Here is a 22,982-nt window from a genome sequence, read left to right as displayed (position 1 = left end):
TGTGATCTTGAGCAAACCAATAATCGTCTGCATCTTAGTTTTTGTATCTGTAAATTGAGATCATACCACTTCTCGTCTAATTCAGGATCAAATGAAGAATCACATGACAAGTGTGAATTATATTGTAAACCATATTGTTTCTGTAAACACAAGAGCTTTGTATTACTAGTATTACTAATACTAGGCTTTCATTCATTTTTAAACGAAAATTTCCCTCAAATATCTGTATAAACTGATATTTTTATAATTTGGGTTCATGAAATTTTGCCGTTGTCCTCATGTGAAACTTTTAGATAGGTCTCAAATAGAAAAAACATCTTTAGAATGGCAATCTTGTAGCTAACAGTTCACTAGAAGGTAAGTTCCAGGATGACAGAGATCATGTCTGTTTTGTTGCTCATTCTTAGTGATCAGCATAATACCTGACATATAGTAAGTGCTCAGTAAATATTGAATCAGTCAATCAATTGAACAATCATTGAATCAGTCAGTCAGTTGGTTACTATTTGGAGGAAATGTATCCTTCCAACTTGTCTCATTTCTAGCTGCTCCCCATCTTGAAATCTATACACTAATCATACCAGACTATATGTATTTCTAATATGTCATTTCCTTTAAAAGTAGTACAAGTCTGAGAAGTGTCAGCTATGCTTATAATAAGCTTGCAAGTAGGCTGTATGCTGACTATTTTACATGTATTATCTCTTAAATTTTTATAGTAGTATCCTATGGAGGTAATTACTATCATTATCTTCATTTTACAGGTAAGGTAAAAGACTCAAAGAGGTTAAGTTCTTGTCCAAGGTCTCGGTTAGTCAGCAGCAGAGCCTGTATTTGACCCTAGACAGTTTGCCTTCAGAGCCTATACCCCTGAAAACTTTGCAACTGAAATGAAGGCTTTAAATGCAGCACTCTTGTCTTGAGCATCTCTAGTTCATGTTTCAAGATGCCAACTTTGTAGATCATTCTGGTGAAAAACAGGATTTGATGAAACTGTGCAGTGAAAAAGTATGCTGTCTTTTCTTGCATTGTAGTTATTGCTGCCTCTCAACTTGATCTTTAGGCAAAACAAAGTAACTTCTTTTCATCTCTTCTTGAAAACTTACTTTTCAACTCTCAGAAGTACTGTGTTTTTAGAGAAAGAGGGGGAAAGGAGCAAAGCATGAAAGAGGAATTGGAAGAATAAGATAATTAGACAGAGTAATGTTCAGCTGGGCCTGTTTCTATATACATGGTTTAATATGAAGTACATCCTAGCAGGTCATAGAAGAAGCTTGTTTGATGTTTTCTTTGCCTTTCTGCAAAATTTCCCCATCCATTCTCTCCTCTGAACTCCTGATATAGGAATCTCAATTACACAACTTAGTATTTGACTTTGTGCTGTCTGGATATTTCTCAGCTGCAAGATTTCCTAAAATTCTAAGATTTTAGAAGTTAGAGTTAAAAGACACATTGGACACCATTTTTCCAAGTCTCCCATTTCCAAATGTGGAAATGGAGGCCTGGGCAATGTAGATTACTCGCCTAAGTTCACACAGCAAGTGAAGGACAGGGCCAGAATTGTAAGACAGTTTTGCTTGCTGTCAGACTAGGAGTTTGGATTGCACTGATTGCACTGCCTCTTGCCTTCTAAATTAGATTTTTAAAAATCTCATCCAAATATTCATTCTTGCATTCAGCTAACAGACATTTACGGAATGCTTCCCATGTGTCACACATGCACTAGGAATTGAGTTACAAGGAATAAACTATGGTCCCACCTCAAGCAGCTCAGGTATGGAGACCAAACATTCCCTTGAATACACACCCTCACAGGTGGTGAGCATTAACAGAGGTGTGTACACAGTACACCCACTCTGGATGGGTGTATTGGTCCTCTCTGTGTGTCCAGATAATTCCCTGAGCAGGAGTCTCCCAGGCAGGGTGGGAGGCAAAGAGCACCCATGCTGAGCAATGAGTTTTTGCAGTGGAGGAGGATGGTGTGGCATATGAGGTAAGGAGGTGTGAGGATGAGATAGCATACCTGGAGGGAGGGAGCCTCTTGGGGAGCAGTGGGCAAAGAGGCTATAGGGAAAGGGACAAATTGTGAAGGGCATAATATGGCATACTGGAAAGATAGACTTTATGCTGTAGGGAATGGGAAACTACTGCAGGTTTTTAAGCAGGAGAATAATATGTTCAGACAATATTCCCTCTACTCTTCTTAAATCTTCACCTAGAGTCAGGCTGGTGCTGGGTAGATAATAACATGAACTTAATTGACTTAAAAACAGAAACAAGAGGCAGTGGAAAATTTCCAATCACGTGTACACTTTCTCTTTCAGGAATTTCTGGGAAATAGCATGCTTTATTTTTTAAAATTTAACAGCATTTTTGGAAACAGCTACAATGCTTTATTATATTCGGTGGTTTTGCTGTAAAATTTACAGTCTTTGAAATAAAGCAGTAGCTCACTTATTCTCTCTTTCTTATTTTTTATACGTTTTGTTTGAGATATAATTCATATACCACAAAATTTACCTTTTACCTTTTAAAAGTGTATACTTTGGTGGTTTTTATTTTAGTATGTTCACAAAGTTGTGCAGCCATCACCGCTAATTTCAGAACATTTTCATCACCTCCAGAGAAATCCTGTACCTGTTAGCAGTCATTTCCCATTCTTTCCTCCTCCCCCAGCCTCTGACTACCACTGATCTACGTTCTGCACCGTTTTTTCCCAAAGGATTGGCCTATTCTGGACTTTCTGTATAAACGAATCGTACAATAGGTGGCCTTTTGTGAATGGCTTCTTTCACTTAATGTTTTCAAGGTTCAGCCACATACCAGCATGGATCAGTACTCCATTCCTTTTTATGGCAGAGTAATATTTTATTATAATATATAGCACATTTTGTTATCCATGTATCAGTTGATGGACATTTGGGTTGTTTCCACTTTTTGGCTATTATAATGTCACTATGAACATTCATTTATAAGTTTTTGTGTGGACATATGTTTTCAGATCTCTTAGGTGTATGTTTAGGAGTGGAATTGCTGGATTGTATGGTAATTCTATGTTTAACCTTTTGAGGAGCTTCCAGACTGTTTTCCACAGCAGCTGCACCATGTTACCTTCCCACCAGCAGTATTCAAGGACTTCACTTTCTCCATATCCTCCCCAACACGTGTTTTTATTTATCCTCTCTTCTGAAGGAGTGGTTCTGCACTTGGCATTAACACCAGAATCTCGCTATAATGCTGTCCTACAGGTAGGCATGTAGATAAAGAAATGTAGAAGGAGACAGCATGGATTAGTGGGAGATGCTTACAGGGATCCATACTGAGCACTTAATGATCAGAGGTAGACAGTTAGTGGGTATTTCAAACCCACCTTAACCTTCATTTCTCTTTGGGCTGTTTCCTTATATACTGATTAGATTCTGTATTTCCTTCTATGAATAGTGCCAAATAGTAACATTCTCCAATATTGTTTAAAAATATTTTTACAGTCTCCTTTTGTGATTCTAGAATAAATTGAGAGCCTTCACTTTTCTTGGGCTTGCTTTGTAGATGTTTGTAAACTGACCTTTTGTCTTATCTGTGATACTTGGATATTAAACCTTGCAGAAGATGTTGTGAAGCTAAATTTTATAAATTACAAGTCCTTGTCCTTATCTGGGGCCTTTTCCAGTGATAATAGACAGGACCATTTATCTCAAATCGCAAAGAACCCATAGCAAGAAGATAACATTCCAAGATGAGATCCACAGAGAGACATGGCAAAGTGTTCTCCTTTCGCCTCTTTCCATAATATTCCCCATTGTTTATTTAATGACTGAAGTGTTGTGGTGGAAGAGAGGGTGTTTGTTGCCCTGGGAGGGGATTAGGAAATAGGCTGCAGTTTGGTGAAAATAGTAGAGGGAGTGGGTGCTCCGCTCTTACCATGTTGTTGGATGTATACCAACCCGAGGTGTAGATGCCTACGCCTGCATCTCTTTGCCTGAAGGCTTTTTTTGATCACCTTAGGGCACTCACCTGCCTTCAGGCTGGAAGTACTGGGGAATTAGCACCCCAGGAGTAGTCCCTAACCAGCAACTCATAAGAGTTGGTGTATGTATTAGTTTCCTCTTGCTTTTGTAACAAATCATCACCAACTCAGTGACTTAACACAAATTTATTATCTTACAGTTCTGGAGGTCAGAAGTCCAACACAGGTCCTGTGGGACTAAGTCGAGGTGTCAGCAGGGCTGAGTTCCTTCTAGAAGACCTAGGGGAGAGTCTGTCTCCTCACTTTTTCCAGCTTTTAGACTTCTTTGGCTTGTGGCCCCATATTACTTTGACCTCTGCTTCCATGGTCATATTTTCTTCTCTGACTTTGACCCTCTTGCCTCCTTCTTATAAGGATTACTCTGGACCCGTCCAAATAATCTCCCCATCTCAATGCCCTTCCTTAATTTAATCACACCAGCAAGTCCCATTTGTTAGCTAACAACATATCTACAGGTTCTGGGCATTAGAACACAGACATCTTTGGGGGTCATTATTCTGCCTACCTCAGTGTAAAATAACCCAGTTCCCTCACTCCTTGAGTGAGATAGCTCTGAGCATATGTTCTGCACAGTTTCCAGAGTTTCCCAGCAGGCCTTTGCTCCAGCTATCCATGTTGATTACTTGCTCGTTAATATACCCTTTCCTGGTTTCCTTCCCTTTCCTGTTTCACTAACCCCCATTTCCTGGAAGAACCTCCCACATTCAAATACATATGGTCCCCAACTTACGATTGTTCTACTTATGATTTTTCAACTTTACAGGGGTGTGAAAGCAATATACCTTCAGTAGAAATTGTACTTTGGATTTTGAATTTTGATCTTTTCCTAGGCTAGTGATATGCGGTATGATATTCCCTCTTGATGCTGGGGAGTGGCAGCTGCATCTCCTGGTCAGCCACACAATCACAAGGGTAAACAACCAATACGCTTACAAGCATTCTGTACTCAAACATTCTGTTTTTCACTTTCAAGATAGTATTCATTACATTACAGAAGATTTTCAATACTTTATTATAAAATAGGCTTTATGTTAGATAATTTTGCCCAACTGTAGGCTAATGTTCAGAGCATGCTGAAAGTAGGCTAGGCAAAGCTATGATGTTCGGTAGGTTTGGTATATAAAGTGCACTTTCTACTTAACGATATTTTCAACCTACGATGGATCTATGGGGACGTAACCCCATTACAAGTCAAGGAAGATCTGTACTTCCATTCAAATCTCAGGGTCTACTTCTTTTTTTTTTTTTAACGTCTTTATTGGAGTATAATTGCTTTACAATGCTGTGTTAGTTTCTGCTGTATAACAAAGTGAATCAGCTATACACATATACGTATATCCCCATATCCCCTCCCTCTTGCGTCTCCCTCCCACCCTCCCTATCCCACCCCTCTAGGTGGTCACAAAGCACCCAGCTGATCTCCCTGTGCTATGAGGCTGCTTCCCACTAGCTATCTGTTTTACATCTGGTAGTGTATATATGTCATTGCTACTCTCTCACTTCGTCCCAGCTTATCCTTCTCCCTCCCTGTGTCCTCAAGTCCATTCTCTACATCTGTGTCTTTATTCCTGTCCTGCTTCAGGGTCTGCTTCTTACAGCTCAATTGCTTAATATCTGTAAACCCTTAGAAGAGTGAATTTCTTTGAGTACTCAAAAAATGATGGGAGTAGGGGCTTCCCTGGTGGCACAGTGGTAGAGAATCCACCCGCCAATGCAGGGGACACGGGTTCGAGCCCTGGTCCGGGAAGATCCCACATGCCGCGGAGCAACTAAGCCCATGAGCCACAACTACTGAGCTTGTGCTGTAGAGCCTGTGAGCCACAACTACTGAGCCTGCGTGCCGCAACTACTGAAGCCCGTGCACCTAAAGCCCGTGCTCCACAACGAGAGAAGCCACCGCAATGAGAAGCCCGTGCACTGCAACGAAGAGTAGCCCCTGCTCGCTGCAAGTAGAGAAAGCCCGCCCACAGCAATGAAGACCCAACACAGCCAAAAATAAATAAATAAAATAAATAAATTTATATTAAAAAAATTATGGGAGTAGGTCAAACGGACACAGGAGCCAGCTTGAAGGAACTCCCAATAGCCAAATTGAGACAGTAAATAATGATTATAAAGGATTACTACCTATTGAATAAAGTAAAGATCCATGAGTCCACTGATAAAGAAACAACAAACAGATAAATAAGAAGGGAAAGTTCTTCCTACAGTCAAATCCAACTAATAAATGAAGAAGGGAGGATAGAATCATAAAATCATTATTTGGCAAACATCATAATAATAGCTGATTCAAGCAAGAAAGTTCAGTGGATACTAAAACCAGGGGGTAAAAATTTGGGAATAACAGGAGTTTACGTAGTCTCAAAGTATTTCCCTACAAGGACATTACAAAGGGTAAAAGAGTATAGCTTGACGGTGGAGAAATCTGGTAGCCATCACCTTAAGCAAATTATCTAATTGGTCAATGGGACATATCATCTGCTTTCCAATGTGAGGCACTGAGAGAATCTCAGTGTATTCCTGCCACAAGGGCATAACTTGAATCTAATCATGAAAAAAAGTGACAGAACCAAATTGAGGAACACTCTATAAAACAACTGGCCTGTCCTCTTAAAAAATGTCAATGTCATGAAATACAAAGGAAGATTCAAGAACTATAACTATTCCAGAATAAAGGAGACTAAAAATACATGAAAACTAAAAGAAATACATGATCTTGAGTTTTTATTTTACTATTAAGAACATTATTAAGGCAACTGAAAAAAAATTTGAATAAGGGCTTTAGATTAGATAATAGTATTTTATCAATATCAATGGCCCTGATTTTATAAATTGTACTGTGGTCATGTACAAGAATATTCTTATTTTTTATGCTTAGAATACTTAAGAGAATTTTCTTATTTTTGAGAAATGCACAGTGACTTATTTAAGGATGAAGGAACATCATATAAGAAACAAACAGTTCAGAAGAGAGAGACAGAGAGAATGAAACAAATGTAGTAAAATGTTATCATTTGGAGGATCTGGGTAAAAGGTATCCGGGAATTTTTCAGTACTATTCTCGCAGGTTTTGTCTATATCTTAAGTATGGCAAAAATTTAAAAAGGTGAAAAGTATAAGGCATTTTAGTCATTGAGTCATTGCCCTGCTTACCTACAGGTTGCTGTGTTGACATTATGAGATAAATAAAATGTCCTCGGCTTTCTTAAGCCACACTGTTTCTGTCTTCACTGTGTCCCAGAGATATGTTGACTGTTGAGTAGAGTTTCTAATACCTGCAACAGAGCACTGGATTGAGAATCAAGAAACTGAAATTTGAGTTCTGGTTCAGTAGTTGTGTGACCTTTGCTAAGTCATTTTACTTTTCTTGGCTTCAAACCGTGTCTGGAATGTTAAAGATTTTAGCTGTTCTTTGACTCTTCTTCATCCCTTCCAGAACACTCATTTATGATTCTCTAATGTCCTTTGGATGTTTGAATAACTGAATCTTTTCTTCTGGGTATGGTTCATAATGACTTTGCCTTATAATACATTCCACTTGATGTGGCAACTATGACATCAAAGAAATTTCCAGTGGAAGGTTATTATTTGTTTGTTGTTGTTATTGTGAAGGAGGCAAAAAGCCAGGCAAAATATTCAAGAAAATTATTCAGTCTGTGATTCCACTTATTACATTTCTCACATAGGATATTTTATAAGTTTAGGTAATCAAATTTCATATTAATGACTACTGGGAACAATTTTCTTGGTGTAACAAATTAGCCCTTTTTTCTGAGTTATAGTTTGAGCTGGTTTATTTCCAAAACCTCCAGGCATGTGTGAGTTCCTAATTTACACTGAAGGAGAGAATGAACAGACTAGTGGAAACAGCTAGGAACAGGGAAGTTGAGCTGTCACTGAATCAACCCTACAGCTGCTCTGCTCCTTGGTATTTGGCTGGGGGTAGTTCTCTAGTCATTGCCCTTCCTCTTTTTTTTAAATAGAGGTAATGAGGCTTGAATCTCTCTCCTGCCTCTCAGAAGTGCTGCAGTGATGAATGGAAATGCCATTTGAAAACTGCTGTGCATCCTTTGCTAGGGAGATATTTCAGTAACAAAGCATCCTCATCAGAGTACAGTCAGCTCCTGCTATAATGCCAGCACCCAGGGTATTAAGTCTTCTCATATTAGCAGGATCTACAATGTACTGTAGGTAGCCATGCTGAGGGAAAGGAACAGACCGCCCTCTTTCTCCCACACCAGTTATTTTTATTCAGTACTTTCATTTTCTTTAAAACACTTATCATAAGCTGAAATTATTGACTAATTATTTAACTTATTTATCTCTGGTTGCCCGTCAAGAACATAAAAGTTCAAGGGGGGCAGGAACCAAATATGCTTTGTTCTTCTTGTGTCCCCAGCACCCAGCACAGTGCCTGACAGATAGTAGGGGCTCAATAAAGATTTATTTAGTGATGAATGAATGAATTATATAACCCATGATCTAATCTTCCTGTTCCTTTATGACAGTATTTCACCACATATGCCAAGATGCCAAGATAACTGCCCATGAGATTTCAAATTCCAATAACTGAATAGGCAGTTTCCCATGAAAGTGATTTTAAAGATACCAATTATAGAGAAGAAATAAATAAGTTGACACATGATACCAAACATGTGGGTCTCTCCTATATCAATGGGAACTTCTTAAGGAGCTTTAGCATATGTATCTGGTAGCACTGAAATGGGTAATTCACCAAGTATCAATAGATTCTTTTTAAGTTTGAAAAGTAATTTGTTTATCTCTTTTATTTTTCTGATGAAGAAATTCTTAACACACATTTTGTCGTGTTAAGTTGCTGTAAAAAGTGCACCCTTTTTTTTTTTTTTGTCAGTTTTGAAAAGCCAAACAGTTCATACTACTGAGGCAGAAATGGGGTGAGGGGGTAGTAGGGATACACACTGAGATTAATCATTTGCCCTAGATAATCTCCAACCTGTGTACCACCTCTATAGGTGATTGATTTTTGTTTCTATACAGCTTTAAAAGGTGAGGCAATTTGTGTGTTGAACCTTCCATCAACCACCTGTGAGGATTTGAGTCACCTGTCCCTCCAGCCTCCTTTGTTCTGGTGCCCAAAGTCTGATGACCTGGAGCTATGCGTGAAATGGGGGTGGGGAAGGGTGGAGACTCGCTAACTGCTTCAATTCCTTAATGGTAGTTGAGGTTGGGAAAGAGCCTTTGTTCTTGAAAGCTGTACTTTTTTTTACTCTCTGTATAAATTCTAGGAGGTCTTTTTTGTGTGTATTTTGGACATTTATTTGGGTCTCTTTGCCTTCCTGAAGAATGACATTGATTGTGTTATTGTTCAAAACCCTTCACCAGCTCCCCAACACTTGTAGATAAAGTCTTCAGGATTCACTCCGCACTTAAGTTTTCTTACAATCAAATTCTAGAATAGTGTTGTTTATGAGCATAGATTCTGGGATTAAATATCTGATTCTGCCTCTTGGATGACCTCGGGCAAATTGCTTAATCTTTCCAAACCTCCTATTTTCTCATGGAGCAAACAATGGAACCTATCTCCTGGGGGTTGTTTTGAAGATTAATTAAAATTATGCATATAAAATGCACACTTTTATGCATACAACATTGTAAAGGCTCAATAAAAGATTGTTATTTTTACCACCTCTCTCCCCTGATCCAGCAAATGGAACTAATTACTGCTGCAAGCACTATTGCAAGTACCCCATAATTTACATTTTCTTTCAGACTTCTTTTGCCTCATGCTTTTCCTCACTCCTTCCCCCTTTCCCGAGTTCAAATGTTCTTCGTTCTCTGATGCCCTCTCACAGTGTTGCCTCCTGTCTAACTGCTTCCACAAAAGTAATTCCTCCTTTCCTGCTCCCCACACTTCTAAGTGTCCTCTCCTTTCTTTAAATCCCGTTGACATTTTTTTCTGAGGTCGAAGTGGCAGCCGCTTGAATCAAGGATGCGCTTCTGGACTCCCTTTTGGTGACTGAGATCTGGAGCGTGTTTCTTCCTTTCCCCTGCATCTCTGAGGTAACGTCAGTCCTCCCTAGCATGCTGCTTGGCCTTAACTGGTAAATGCAACTACCCTGTGATTATGTCCAGCACACAGTAGATGCTCAATATTTATTCAGGGAAAGGATCTGTGTGGAGTGAAAGGAACTCTCTATGGCTACCATGTGTATCATTCCATCAGAAGACCGCATTTCATCCTAAATTTGAAATTTAGGTGTGTGTATAGTGAGGTTCGAAGACCCTTTGAACTTTGAGCCTGGGGAGGATTTGGTGACATGTCAGATATATTTTATGGCTCATGAATTTAGGTTGGTTTTGGGGATTCTATAGGTGAGAGCTGAATCTTTTCAGATTCATAGGTCTCTTCTCTGTGATAGCTACCATTTTCACTCATGATCCAGGTTAAAAGTGATTGCATGGGAAACAGAGTGCTTTGTTATTTGAACAGATTATGATGGATTATTTCTGTCGTCATCTTCCTTCGCAAGATGGTAGAAAAAAAAGATGAAGTCCCCTATATTTTGAAAAAAATGCTTCTTTTCAAGAATAGAATTGGCCTTGGGGCGGGGGTGCTACCTGTGGTTTTGCTCAGCGCAGTTGATATGGGCAAGGTGTTGAGGTTAAAAACAGAAAGGAATTTCCCACCTATATTGTAGGAGTTAAAAGCAGCACTTTCATAACCAGAACACTATATGACCACAGATTATTTGTCCTTGACAGACTAAATGAAATAAGCCTGATACAATTATCTTTTTGACGCAAGGTGGGAAAATTTGCGGGGGAAGCCTAAGTTTGCCTGTTTCTGAAATTCAGGAGACCGTGGTTCTTGTTTCAGTTTCTCTACTCACTGGATGGGGAGATTTGCCCAAGTTGGTATCTTTCCCCGTCTCACAATTTAAAAGATAACTTAATGACTAGGACCCTGCCTCTACTCTTCTAGGTCCAACTAGAAGTTCTCTTCACTCCCCAGGAGAAAACCCAAGTGAGAGAGGGGCTAGGAGTGATTGTAGAAATGTCAGAGTGCTTTGCTTAGAGAAAATGAGAAAAAAGGGGGGAAAAGGAGACGGATTCACAAAAGATCAATTTAAGAGGCTCTTTTCCAGCAAACTTTGTCCTTTCTCTGCTTCTACCATGGTTGCATGGTACAGAGCTTTTAGGGAGGTGGTTGTCTCTCTGCACTCTGCCCCTAAGCAGTTTTCTGTCTACATTGTCCCCATTGTTTGGCATTTCTACAGTCATTGCATTGCATGGCTTTCTTTCCATTTCTCCCCTAGTGGCATTACTCTTAACAAAACTCTTCCCCAGCCTGCCTATTGGCAGTTGTGAAACCTGAGGGAGATTGTATATGAATTTCTGCTTGTCTGCAAAGCACAAGGCTTTGTGGGAAAAACAAAAACAGAAACAAAAAGGTGGCTATGCTATTTTGACTAAGGCTTCCAGAGTTTGGGAATTGGGAAGGTGTACTCCACTGAACTATATAGCATATGTACTCATCTGCATGGGGAGTACTCGAGGCTGCCAAAGCCACTGACAGTTGCTAGCTATAATGCCCAGACATTGTAAGCTGTTGTGTGGTGTGTTCAGGAAATCGCAACAATCCTGGGTCACCAAAAGTGGCTCAGCTCAAGCAGATGTCCTACGTTGCATGATATCCAGAAACTTGGATTGAAGTTAAGGCAACGTTTCCCAGTCCTCAATACAGAAGAAAAATAGAAAATACAAGAAATGCAGTCTGTTCCCCAAATCAACCAAATGCCATCTTGCTCCCTGCAGCAGTCCAAAAATCTATTACCAGCCAAAACAAAAGCTAACTAGGAAGAGGAATCTGCTCCTAGCAAAAACGTATTTTTCACTCCGAAGTCAAAATTGTGAATGAATTCACTCATTCAACAAACTGCTATTGACTTTAGGACTGCCCAGTGTTTTTCACTGTCTACAAAACTGCTTGTCTCAATGTATGTACCTAATGGGAAGATAACTATAACTTACGTTGTCTGGGGAAAACGGATTGGAATGAAGATATCTGTAGAATGGTTATTTGAATCTTTCTCCAGAGAAAGACCAATAATTCAGAGGGTGAGTTGAGGGAATGTGAAAATAGGCTTGGAAAAATCTCCCAATGAAAAAAACACTACTAAATATTATGTCCCACTAATATACTTATTAAGAGCAGAATTAGGAAAATGAAACTTCTCTACCAAACTCTTCTTGCTGTCATGAATTTCTATTCTCAGGAATTAATCACATTAAGAATCCAAAGGAAATCCCATATGAATGGATTCTAGATTCAGAAGTATTTTGTATTAGGTTACACTACAGTGTTTTTGACCTCTTTTACTTGGGGAACAAAGAGGGGTGCAGTGTGTGAGCCTGCAGGTAGATGTGTCAAAGTATGGCTTGTTCTTTATTGCTATTCCCAGCCCAAGGCCTAGTTTCTTACGTTAAAAAATCAGGTTTTTTTCTAAACAAGAGAACCAGAAATATTTGTGTTTAGTGGGTAAGGAGTAAGTTGAACAGAGAATTTTTGTGCTTTAAGATCTCACATAATCAGTTTCCATTTTCCAAACACGCACTTCCTATTTCCTTGACACCACAATCCCCAAAGGAAACCTGAACTAACTGCAGGCCACTGATGGGTAGACATATGCAGTTAGGGCAATCTCTCATTTGTTTAATGCTTGGGTTTTTTGTATTTCTGCAGTTGAGATCCCACATTGAAGCCCCAGGGCTTGGGAGGTTTATCAAGTTGCTCTTGCAAGCTTCTCTTATCTCACCAGGAAGGAACTCCTCCAGGGATTATGTGGAATGGCTGAAAGAAATTAAATTGGGAGCAAAGCTCCTTCTGGGGCCCATAGCCCCCTTGTATTACTCAGCCTCACCTTCTCATCTCTGCACAAAAACTTTCCTCCTGCCTCAGCTTCCTATTTAGTTACTCTGTATTTTTAGTAGCCCTTTCCTCATGGCCAGAATGCCTCCAGAATCCCCAGCTCCTCTGAGAAGCCTTCTTCCATGTCATCGGAAGTTCCATGATCACAGGGACTTGCTTCTTTCACCCAGAACACCCTCCCTCTGAATGTTGGCTCCTTGAATGCTCACCTCATTTTTTTAAAAATAAATTTATAAAGTTATTTATTTATTTTTGGCTGTGTTGAGTCTTCGTTGCTGTGCAGTCTTTCTCTGGTTGCGGCGAGAGGGGGCTACTCTTAGTTGTGGTGCCCGGGCTTCACATTGCGGTGGCTTCTCTTGTTGAGGAGCACGGGCTCTAAGCATGCGGGCTTCAGTAGTTGTGGTTCGCGGGCTCTAGAGAGCAGGCTCAGTAGTTGTGGCACCCGGGCTTAGTTGCTCCGCGGCATGTGGGATCTTCCCGGACCAGGGCTCGAACCCGTGTTCCCTGCCTTGGCAGGTGCATTCTTAACCACTGCGCCACCAGGGAAGTCCCTCACCTCATCTTTTAATTCTGAGCTTAGGTAGTAAGATTTGAAGTTTGAGCTCCCCAGTTGACCAGGGTTCTTTTTCCTGTGCTTTCATGCCACGATTTCATCCTCTTGGTGACAGCTCTTATACTGGGTGATCACTTATGTGGATGTTCATCTTTCTTTGTGACTGTGCGCTGGAGAGCATGGGCATGGGATGCTTATTTTTATGCCCCTAGTGCTTGATGTAGTAGAAGAAAAGTACCCCCAAAGGAAGGAATTTTTCAATCACTGGATACCCATATGATTATACAGACTTTAACAACAGGCTTTCCAAGAGAATTTAATAAATAATATGAGAAGATGCTTATTTTTTGCATGAAGAAAAAAAAACCAGTATACAAAATCATATATATCAGGGTTCTAATTCTATATTCATAAATATGTATATTTTATAATTATTGTATATATACATATATAAATATACACACAGAGGGAAAAAAGGCTAGAAGAAAGAACACTAAAATCTCACTTGGTTATTTTGATAAACACTATTTTTTCTTACTATTTTTCTCCAGATTGTCTATAGTGAACATATATTAGTGTCATAATCGAAGAAAAAAATAACATTTAAAAATGAATGGCAGATATGAACTATCTTATGATGGCAGGGGTACACCAAAACCAGTTAGAATAAAATTTGGTGAAATAGAGCATTGTTATGTGTGATATTCTAACAAGAGGAAAAGTAATACAGGAGCATACATTTTTAGTTAATATTCATAGTGGCCTTTTTTTCATAGTTTTATCAGTAGAGTAGGAGGTATTTAAACCAATTTGCTTCTTATAAGATAGAAAGCAATATATTTTAAAATGAAGGGCTATTGAGATCACAAAGATATGGCATAAAAACTCTTCACTTAAAGGTACCCCAGGGAGTTTATCCTCCTGAAAACCTCCTCCACCTCCACCCTCCTCCCATACACACACACTGGTCCGCTGGAATGATTTACAGGAAAGTTAAGATTAGATTACACTGAGAACCAGAACAAGTCTTTGCTCTGGGTGATGTGGTGTAAAACAGATCAGAGAAATGATTAAAATGTGAGGCTGACCTTAATGGTTACAAAAGAAAAAGACTGAGGCAGAATTTTTCTCCCCACCAAAGCCTGTGGCATTAATCCCAGGTTTATACACCTTTTGTAGGAAGGTCCTTGCAAGATCCTTACAAGGTCATGAAACCTACCCTTTTTCTTGCTGCTCTCGGGGAAGAACTAAATCAATCAAGCAAATGAGATGGCCAGCCCAGTCCTCTGGGTGCCTTTTAGCTACAGAACAGTTCAGTGGTTAGTCTTGGGCCTTAGAGTCTGACAGCCAGGGTTGAAATCTTGGCTTCAAGATTTGACTTCGAATTAGGACTGATGAACTGAGGCTCAGTTTCTCCATGTAAAAAAATGATATACCTATTTCATAGAAATAACCATACTCTGAGTTCCACCCCTACCCAGACTACCCTCCTCCTTTTTTTAAACTGTTTTTTTCTTCTTCAGCTTCAGTGTCTTCCATTTGCTTGCATGTATTTGTTATCACAAATAGTCCTTTACTTTTTCCTCTCTCTGACTTAGTATTATTTCCGTATATTGATCTCAGGTTTGGGTCTTAAATTAGACCCCTGTACTCTGAGTTCTCACTTCTGGGCAGTGCCTCTCTTTGCTCCATTTTTCCTTCTATCTCAAGTGCCAAATTGGCTTTTGGGCTCTGTGTTCTACACTCCTGGTCCAGATTTAGCCTGCAGACCATTTTATAATGGAAAAACAATAAGTTTTATGCATATAGACCTCAAGTTTAAGTTCTCCGTTTTACAAGCTGTGTGATTTCAGGTAAATTGCTTGCATCTCTGAGGCTGAGTATTCATTTTTCTCCTCTCTAATGGAGGGACAATGGTACCTGCCCTGTACCCACTCCCTGGGGGAGGCGGGTCAATTAAAAGGATTAAATGTAAATGATCTATGTGAAGTTCCTAGCAGAGGGCTATGTACACAAAGAATGTTTCTCCCTCCTTTTTCTTTCATAAGTCACCACTGTAAATTTGTTTTTCTTCCCTCCAGGACCACCCTGTCTTGTTTATGTTAGTAAGACAGGCTGCGGTGCAGACTGTCTTACTAATATACCCAATTCCCATTAAAATGCTACGTAATTCAGGGCAGCCCCCCATTAGGAATTCATGACCATTTTGTCAGGGCCCAGGCTGAAATTTACCTTGTCAGTTTAATCTTATGGGAGAGAGGGAGGGAGGCAAGGTGGAAAGGAGAGGACTGCATGGTCTGACCCACTGTGCACCCAGAGCTACTTTCATGAAGTGAGTGAAACTGGTTTTGCTTCATATTAAGTAGAATGTAACTGACAAAATTGGAGTATGTCAGGAGGGCTATCACATTTATTTTAAAAAAAAGAAAGGCATCCTTTTAATGTCTTACGGCCTCTGGATAGAATTTTTTTCTGGGGAACAGAGAGAACCCTGAATAAAAATATCCCACCAACTCCACAAACTTGGTGATTGTACAAAAGCCATTTGTTTCCAGGTATGTCATATACACCATTGCAACTGCCCAGTTATATGAATTTCACATTTCCCCCTTTAAGCTTTGGAGCTAAACGTTGAGTTTGTTACTAATTTTACATACGCCTTCCATGATTTACTGCTAAGGAAAGAATGAGCTTGGCATTTCCTCCACAAAATCTTTCAGATTTTCTGAGCAGGTAACAGAGAGGAGAGTATAGGAGAACTGAAGGTAGAATTAAAATTTAGCCTGATGTGAACACAGTTTTGATGGGTAGTTTAGAACTTCCCAGCACATAAATCTTTAAAGGGGAAGAGAGAAGAACATTAAGACATAGAGAAAGTTTTCAGTGTTATCTCCCATGGGTTCTCCTGTATGTACTTACTCTGCTTTCCCCAGGTGCTCTGTGACCTCCAGCCTCTCACCTTCTATAGATACTCCCACCTCCACCTTAGAAGGGTGCTGGATGGATGGAGAGGAAACTGGAAGTGACGGGCCCCATCATGATCACCCACTTACAGAAATGTACGGTGTCACCAAATGATTACTCCTATGGGCCTTGGTCGTCTTTTCTGTAAATTGCGAAGAATAATAGCCAATTTATCAGGACTGTTTTGGAGATTAAATTAAATCCTCAGTTTCTCAGGATCTGTAGTACAGAATAGTAGCCTGAAATATACTAATGGTCAAACAGCTGTGGGAAATGCTATGTAATTTATATTAGTACCATCAAGTCTCTGAGGAGTTCTACAATACAAGAAACCCATTTAGTTCTGTTAAGGTGTGCTGGGCAATGCTGAACCAGCAGGTACAAAAATAATGAGTCCCCTTGCCATCTCCTTATTCTTACCATATACGCTAAGTTCCTGACTTGGAGTACAGAGAGAAGGAGCTGGTGCTAGTATTACTGCAAAGGGGGGAGGGGGGGAGGACTGAGGAATCATGCCCACACCAGATTAGATCAAGTCGTGCAGGGATTCTATGCCAAAGTCATTCCAGAGCTCTGGATGGATGATGACTCTCAAATTCATCTTCTAAGAAACATTTTTCCTCCAAGTAATCCCTTATGAATAATAAAAAAAACTCTATTTGCAAGCAGGGTGAGAGTGAAAGAACTGAGGTGAAGAAAGCATTTTCGGTTGTAGTTAGAATGCATCAGAAATAGTTAAAATCCCCCTATCAGTGAATAGAAAGGCAGACAGCATGGTTTTCCCAGCAAAGTGTTAGGGGTGTGTAATGTTTTTTTCCAGTAATGAAAAGAAAATGCCCTGGAAGATGAAGACAGAGAGAGGAAGCAAACACCAAGTAAAGGACTGATTGTGGTGTCCTTGGCAAATAAAGGAATGAATAAATAGAAAACCACATGAGAGAAAATAATGGACTTCAGTATTGTTTGTTTGTGAAAGAATGGAGATGACTCCTTTTTGTCAATCACACAGCCAAATTAGAAAATTTGATAATCAAACATTGCATTTGTTTTTATATTCATGGCATCAGTTCAGGTTCTCATTAATTAAACAGGCAAATTTGGGAATGCCTGTTTTAAGAAGCTGATCCAGAAATAACCTTGTAAAATCAGGTTAGAGATACATTATATGCCCTAAGGGCAGCCCGAAGCAAAAGGGAAAATATGAAATTAGAAAGTGACCTATAATAGTCACTTCATTGGTAAAGGTGACATAACCTCCATTACCAATCAGGACCTAGTTTGATGTCTAATTTTACTGGCTGTCGAACTTATCAAATTAAATTAAGTACAAATGAGGAAATACTTGGCTAGGGAAAAAAAAGTGCTATGCCATTTTGCTTTCTATCAACTGAAAACCAAACCAAGTAGCACGGACAAGGAAAAAGAAGCTCAAATATTTTATTGGAGGAGGAATAAAAGGGATATTTTTCCCCCCAAAGTGGCCTGGGAAAAGGTAGTTGGCAAAAAAACACTTGGATTTCCTGGTGACTGCTATATATCCAGAATAGAGAAATGGTGGTTGTTTTTTGTTTTCATTTATTCCACTAATATTTGAGTGTTGATTATGTGCCAGGTTCAAATCATTGCTTTATGGGATAAACAATGCCTCCTCCCTGCTCTGGGCCTAATGCTTTGGTTTCATTCCCCTTTCACTGTTTTTCTTCCATAGTCCACTACTCTCTGTAGATATTTGAAGACAAGAATCCCCAACAGGAACCCCCACCCCCACTCTGACCCCTGCCCAAGGCTGCATCCAAGGCATCTCTAATTCTTGATGTTTCCCACATGTACTTGGCAATACCCACAATGCAGAAGTTTTCCTGACCCTCTGCTCTGCCCTTGTGCTAAAATATGTCCTGAAGAATTGAGACCTTGAGGATATAGTGCATTTTTGGAGCAAGGGCACCAACAGTTGTTGAGAACTGAAAAAGATAAGCTCTGCACAGCAACCTAGAAGGCTGCTGGACCCAGAGCAATAGAGGGAGGGCAGAGTTCTCAATGGGCAGGAGTCTGACCGGGGCAAGTTAACAGTTCCTCCCTGGGCCTAGGTTTTTCTGCCAACAAATGTAGGCTGTGGACAAAGATGCTCCTGGTTCAGACACTCATTGTTTTCCTGTGCAGCTTACTTGCTTCAGCATTTGAAGTTCTTTTCTCTACCTTAGAAATGGGAAGGAAGGTGACGATTTTTTTCCTAAGTGATTCATGAAACAAGGAATTTTACCAAGAAAGAAATCCTTCATCCTTCCTTGCCTGTGCTTTCTTTCTCCCTTTTCCTTGCCTTTGCTCAGCTGGCACCTGCTTGCTCTCAGTCCCTTTTTACAATTTCATCGTTCCTGGTGTGATAGCATGTCAGTGGAAGCAGGTGCCATCTAGAGCAGCCTTTTAAAAAAGTTTCTCTGCTTTATCAACCTGCATTTTCAAGTGGGTCCTTTTTCCTCCACCTATACCTTTAAATCTTCCCCCTCCCCCACTTTGTGGAACTGGGATCCTACCTAAATCTAGCTCCTTCTGTTGTAAATTTCACACACATTACCCGTGAAACACTTAATTCTGCAAAACGGTTTCTGTATATTATTTGGATGAAAAATGCCAACTGTAGAGAAGTTGTTCTGTTTTCTATTAATCATTTACTTGTCTGAGCAGATATCCCCCCACTGATATGTGGACTAATATGGATCTAGGCGTAATGACAGCTGTTAAAAGAGGAATAACATGTAATACATTTTGGAATATTACATAGCAGCATGATTTAGACTTTGATGGGGAATATGATACTACTAAAAAAAAAAATCAAATTTTAACAAGACCCTTACAGAAAAGGAATGTGACATATCCAATGTATATATCTCTTTTACCATGTTTAGCTATACGTGGGATACAGTAATATACCTTTTTTCTTCAAATGAACTTTTCCTTCCATTAGGTCTGGTCAGTAATATTTAAAATATAGAAATCCTATTCAGTAAAATATCTTCATTAAAATATTTATTTCTTCCCTTAGAAAAAGAATTCAAAACTTTTTAGGGCCTAGTTTTAAAAAGCAACATGCTATATAGGTAATTTATTTTTGTGGTTGTTTTGGGGAATGTGAAAAATATCACCACTGCAACTAGAAAGAACTATAAATGATACATTATTGCAAGTGTTCTAAAAAAATCAGAACAAAACTAATTTATTATATAGTTCTGTCTTCATTATACACCACATGTTGGTGAGTTAAACACAACAAAATTATTGTCTTTTAAAAGTGTCTACTAAAGATAAAAAGAATAAGGTAACAATTAACATGTAGTTAGTTACATTAAAAAATCTGATATACATATTTCTATTGCCTGTTAGCTTGTTCTAAGCCTTTTAACTATTACAAAAAAAAAAGTCGTTGTTCAAAAGCAAACATTCAATTCAGTTGATACAACATTACAGTACAGTCAACTAACATCATTCAACAAAGGTAACAAGTCTAGCCTTAGCTTCTCCAGTTACAAGTCTGTAGACCAAATTGCTACAAAAAGTTCAATGCTGCTTCACAACTGTGTGTTAGCTTTTTGGAGGACATGGTACTGTCTGCTCATGGCTTCAGAAGAAGGGGTCATGCTACTGGTAAAAGCACAGGGGAACCCCAACCTGTCATTAATCATTTTATTTAGCATTTAGTCAGAACAGCATTATTGAGTTTAGCACAACAAATAAAACAAAATCATAATAATGATGAGAATAAAAACCAAACACAAACTGGAAGCCTAGAGACGCTGCCAGCTGTGTCAAACCCTTGCGATACGCTATACTAAAAAAATTTGAAATATCCACCCATCCTCTCCACTCTGCCACAAACTAGCAAAGTCAAAAATACAAAAGTCTTCAACTTGTTACTTTTGCAGGATAAAGCAAAAACGTCTTTGTGCTCCTTACTACCAGAAGCAAAATATCCACTGAGTTACCACATGTAATAGCTTCTGGAGGTGTCAACTTGGGTTGGCTTGGTGTCTGCAGTACCATCTTTGTCTTTCTCGCTGTCACCTTCCCAGAGGTTAATGAGTGGTGGGTACAGCTCATTTAGTGGGATTGAAGAGGTTTTTTGCATATACTTTTTTAATGAATGGTGGTAGTTTTTCCTCTTAAATCTTTTGGCAATGTACACAGCAATGGATGCAAGGCTAATGACGGCAAACATGGACCCCATAACTGCAGCAAGGGCTGTACTGGTTTCTTGATCAGAAATGTCCAACGCGAAGGCAGCATTTTTGGTTGTGACATTAACACATGACTTTTGAGTCTGCTGATGAATATTGGACACTGTGAGACACACTTCATAATCTGTGGAAGGCTGCAGGTGTGTTAGGTTGTATTCGTGAACATCTACCGGGACCCTGGCAGTATATGTTATGTGGGGATTGTCAATCTTCATGGTGGCAGATGACCATTTTAAGTTTGACGTCATGACATTGGAATTAACTTTCCAGGACACTAAAATGGAATGAGATTCTGTCTGCTTGACATATATTTTCAGCACCTGGGTACCATCCAGAAGGGTTCCATTAACCTTAATTGTCACCACTCGAGTGTCTGCCCCTTCAACATTCTGGGCAACACAGGTGTATCTTCCTGACTCTTCAGTTTGTATGTTAGATATTTCCAATGTACCTTCACTACTTAGTTTGTATTTATCTGAAAGCGTTTCCACAGTTATCTTATTTCCAAGGGGAGTGACCCAGTAAATTTCAGGTTCTGGCTCGGCCATGGCCCGACAGTCTAGGAGAACTGTTGTGCCAGTATCCATGTTTAAATGATTTGGGAATGTGTCATGAGATATCATTGGGAGGCACTGTTCACCTGAATCCTGAATTAAAACTTCCTTCACCTGCTGCCCTCTATATTCAGGCGGCATGGCACAGAACATGGATAAGGGCTCCATGAAGCGGATGCTTGTCTTGTTGGAATTAATCCAGTGGATAACACAGTCACACCTCAGGGGATTGCTGTGGATACTGATCTCACGCAGATTAGGAAGGGATTCTACTGTCTTCTGGTAAACGGCATTCAAGGCATTGTTGTTCAACATCAAGCTTTCTAGGGCAGGGACACTTCGAAAAGCCAAGCGGTGGATGTAAGATAATTTGGGGTTATTGGTGGCTTCTAACTTTGTGAGTTCAGGCAAGTTATCCAGGGCATAGCGGTCCACAGAGACAAGTTCCCCCATATTGTTGATTCCCAGTTCTTTTAACCGGAGCATATTTTTGAAGTCCCCTTCCTGGATTTTGTGGATGGGGTTTTTGTTGAGGTCTAAGAATTTCAAATTTGGAACTTTTTGCAGGGCAAGTTGAGGGACTTTGACCAGTTTGTTATCATAAAACGACAGGCTCTCTAGGCTATCCAAGCCCACCAAGGCATTTCCAGGAATATCAGTGAGATACATTCCTGCCAAAACTAAGCTTCTCAAATTTGAGAGGGGTTTGAAGTTCATATCCAGAATTCCAATCACGGGGTTCTCCCCAATCATGAGAATTTCCAGGTTGGGTGTTGAATCAAACCAGCGGCTATCTATCACTTTCAGTCTGTTGGAGTTTAGGTGGAGCCTTAAAAGATTTTTTAAGCCTGAAAAAGCATTAGCAGAAATAGTGCTAATCTGGTTATGGTTGATGTAGAGTTCTTGAAGGTTGCTGAGATCTTGCAGACAAAAATCATTCATTTCCGTAATCTGATTTTCCTCCAAATGCAGAGTAGTGAGCTGGGTCAGGTTTGCCAGCCCTACCTCCTTAATATTTGTAAAGTTGTTTTGGGAGAAATCTAGCTCAGTCAGGTTGAAGAGCTGCTGAAGCTCATCCACGGTCTTTGCGATGTTATTGCTCTGTAGGAGAAGCACTTGAGTGTCACTAGAAAGGTTGCTGGGAATCCTCGTTAAGCGGAGATCATTGCAATCAACGGTGGTGGCTTCTCTGTATGTTGACTGCGGGGTAAACCAGGGCCTAATTTCACATACACAAAGTTGTGGACACTCGCTATTTTGTAGGGAAGACCCAGTTAATGAAGTCATCAGCAAGCTCAGCACCATTCGGCAAACTGCTAAAGCAAAGCTCATCCGAGCCATGCTGGCTTGCTGAGCAAGCTCGACTCCTGATAATTGTTAACAAAAGGTGAACACTGTGTAGCGGTATGAAGGACAGCAAGCAGAAAATGTAAACATTCAAGCAAGGTCTCTGTTGAGATGTGCAGAATTCCAGAGTCTGAGGGGATGGTTTCCTGGACTTTTTGAAAGGCAGGAAACAGTTTGGAGTCTTTTACCTGTGTCTCTCAATTCCAGGCATGCGCACAGCTCTGTGGCATAAGTTATTTCAGCCAAATCACAGTCTGGAGATGTGCCTGAAAATTAGATTAGGACAAATATTATGTTTATTCCATATACTTTCTAATACATTATAGCTTTTCTTTTGTCTACTAAAAAGGCATAATCACTTATAAATCTAATAACAATGTTCAAAGAAACTAAAGCT

The 22,982-nt window shown here is 39.7% G+C and overlaps 1 protein-coding gene across 3 annotated transcripts in view; it reads right to left on the bottom strand.

Annotated features, from left to right (window-relative positions):
* Positions 1 to 13,836: 13,836 nt before the first annotated feature.
* LRRN1 (leucine rich repeat neuronal 1) overlaps positions 13,837 to 22,982 on the bottom strand; it is a 42,809-nt gene continuing 33,663 nt past the window's right edge. For all 3 annotated transcript variants that reach the window (XM_082663157.1, XM_082663156.1, XM_082663158.1), the window contains one exon: positions 13,837 to 22,851. In XM_082663157.1, the coding sequence (XP_082519283.1) occupies positions 20,429 to 22,579 (2,151 nt within the window). In that variant the 5' untranslated portion in view covers positions 22,580 to 22,851 and the 3' untranslated portion in view covers positions 13,837 to 20,428. The remainder of the gene's footprint in view (positions 22,852 to 22,982) is intronic.

Source organism: Grampus griseus, assembly GCF_964374135.1.
Source record: "Grampus griseus genome assembly, chromosome: 10".
Taxonomy (NCBI): domain Eukaryota; kingdom Metazoa; phylum Chordata; class Mammalia; order Artiodactyla; family Delphinidae; genus Grampus; species Grampus griseus.
Note: the sequence above shows the minus strand (reverse complement) of the source record. Positions and strands in the feature narration are given on the sequence as shown.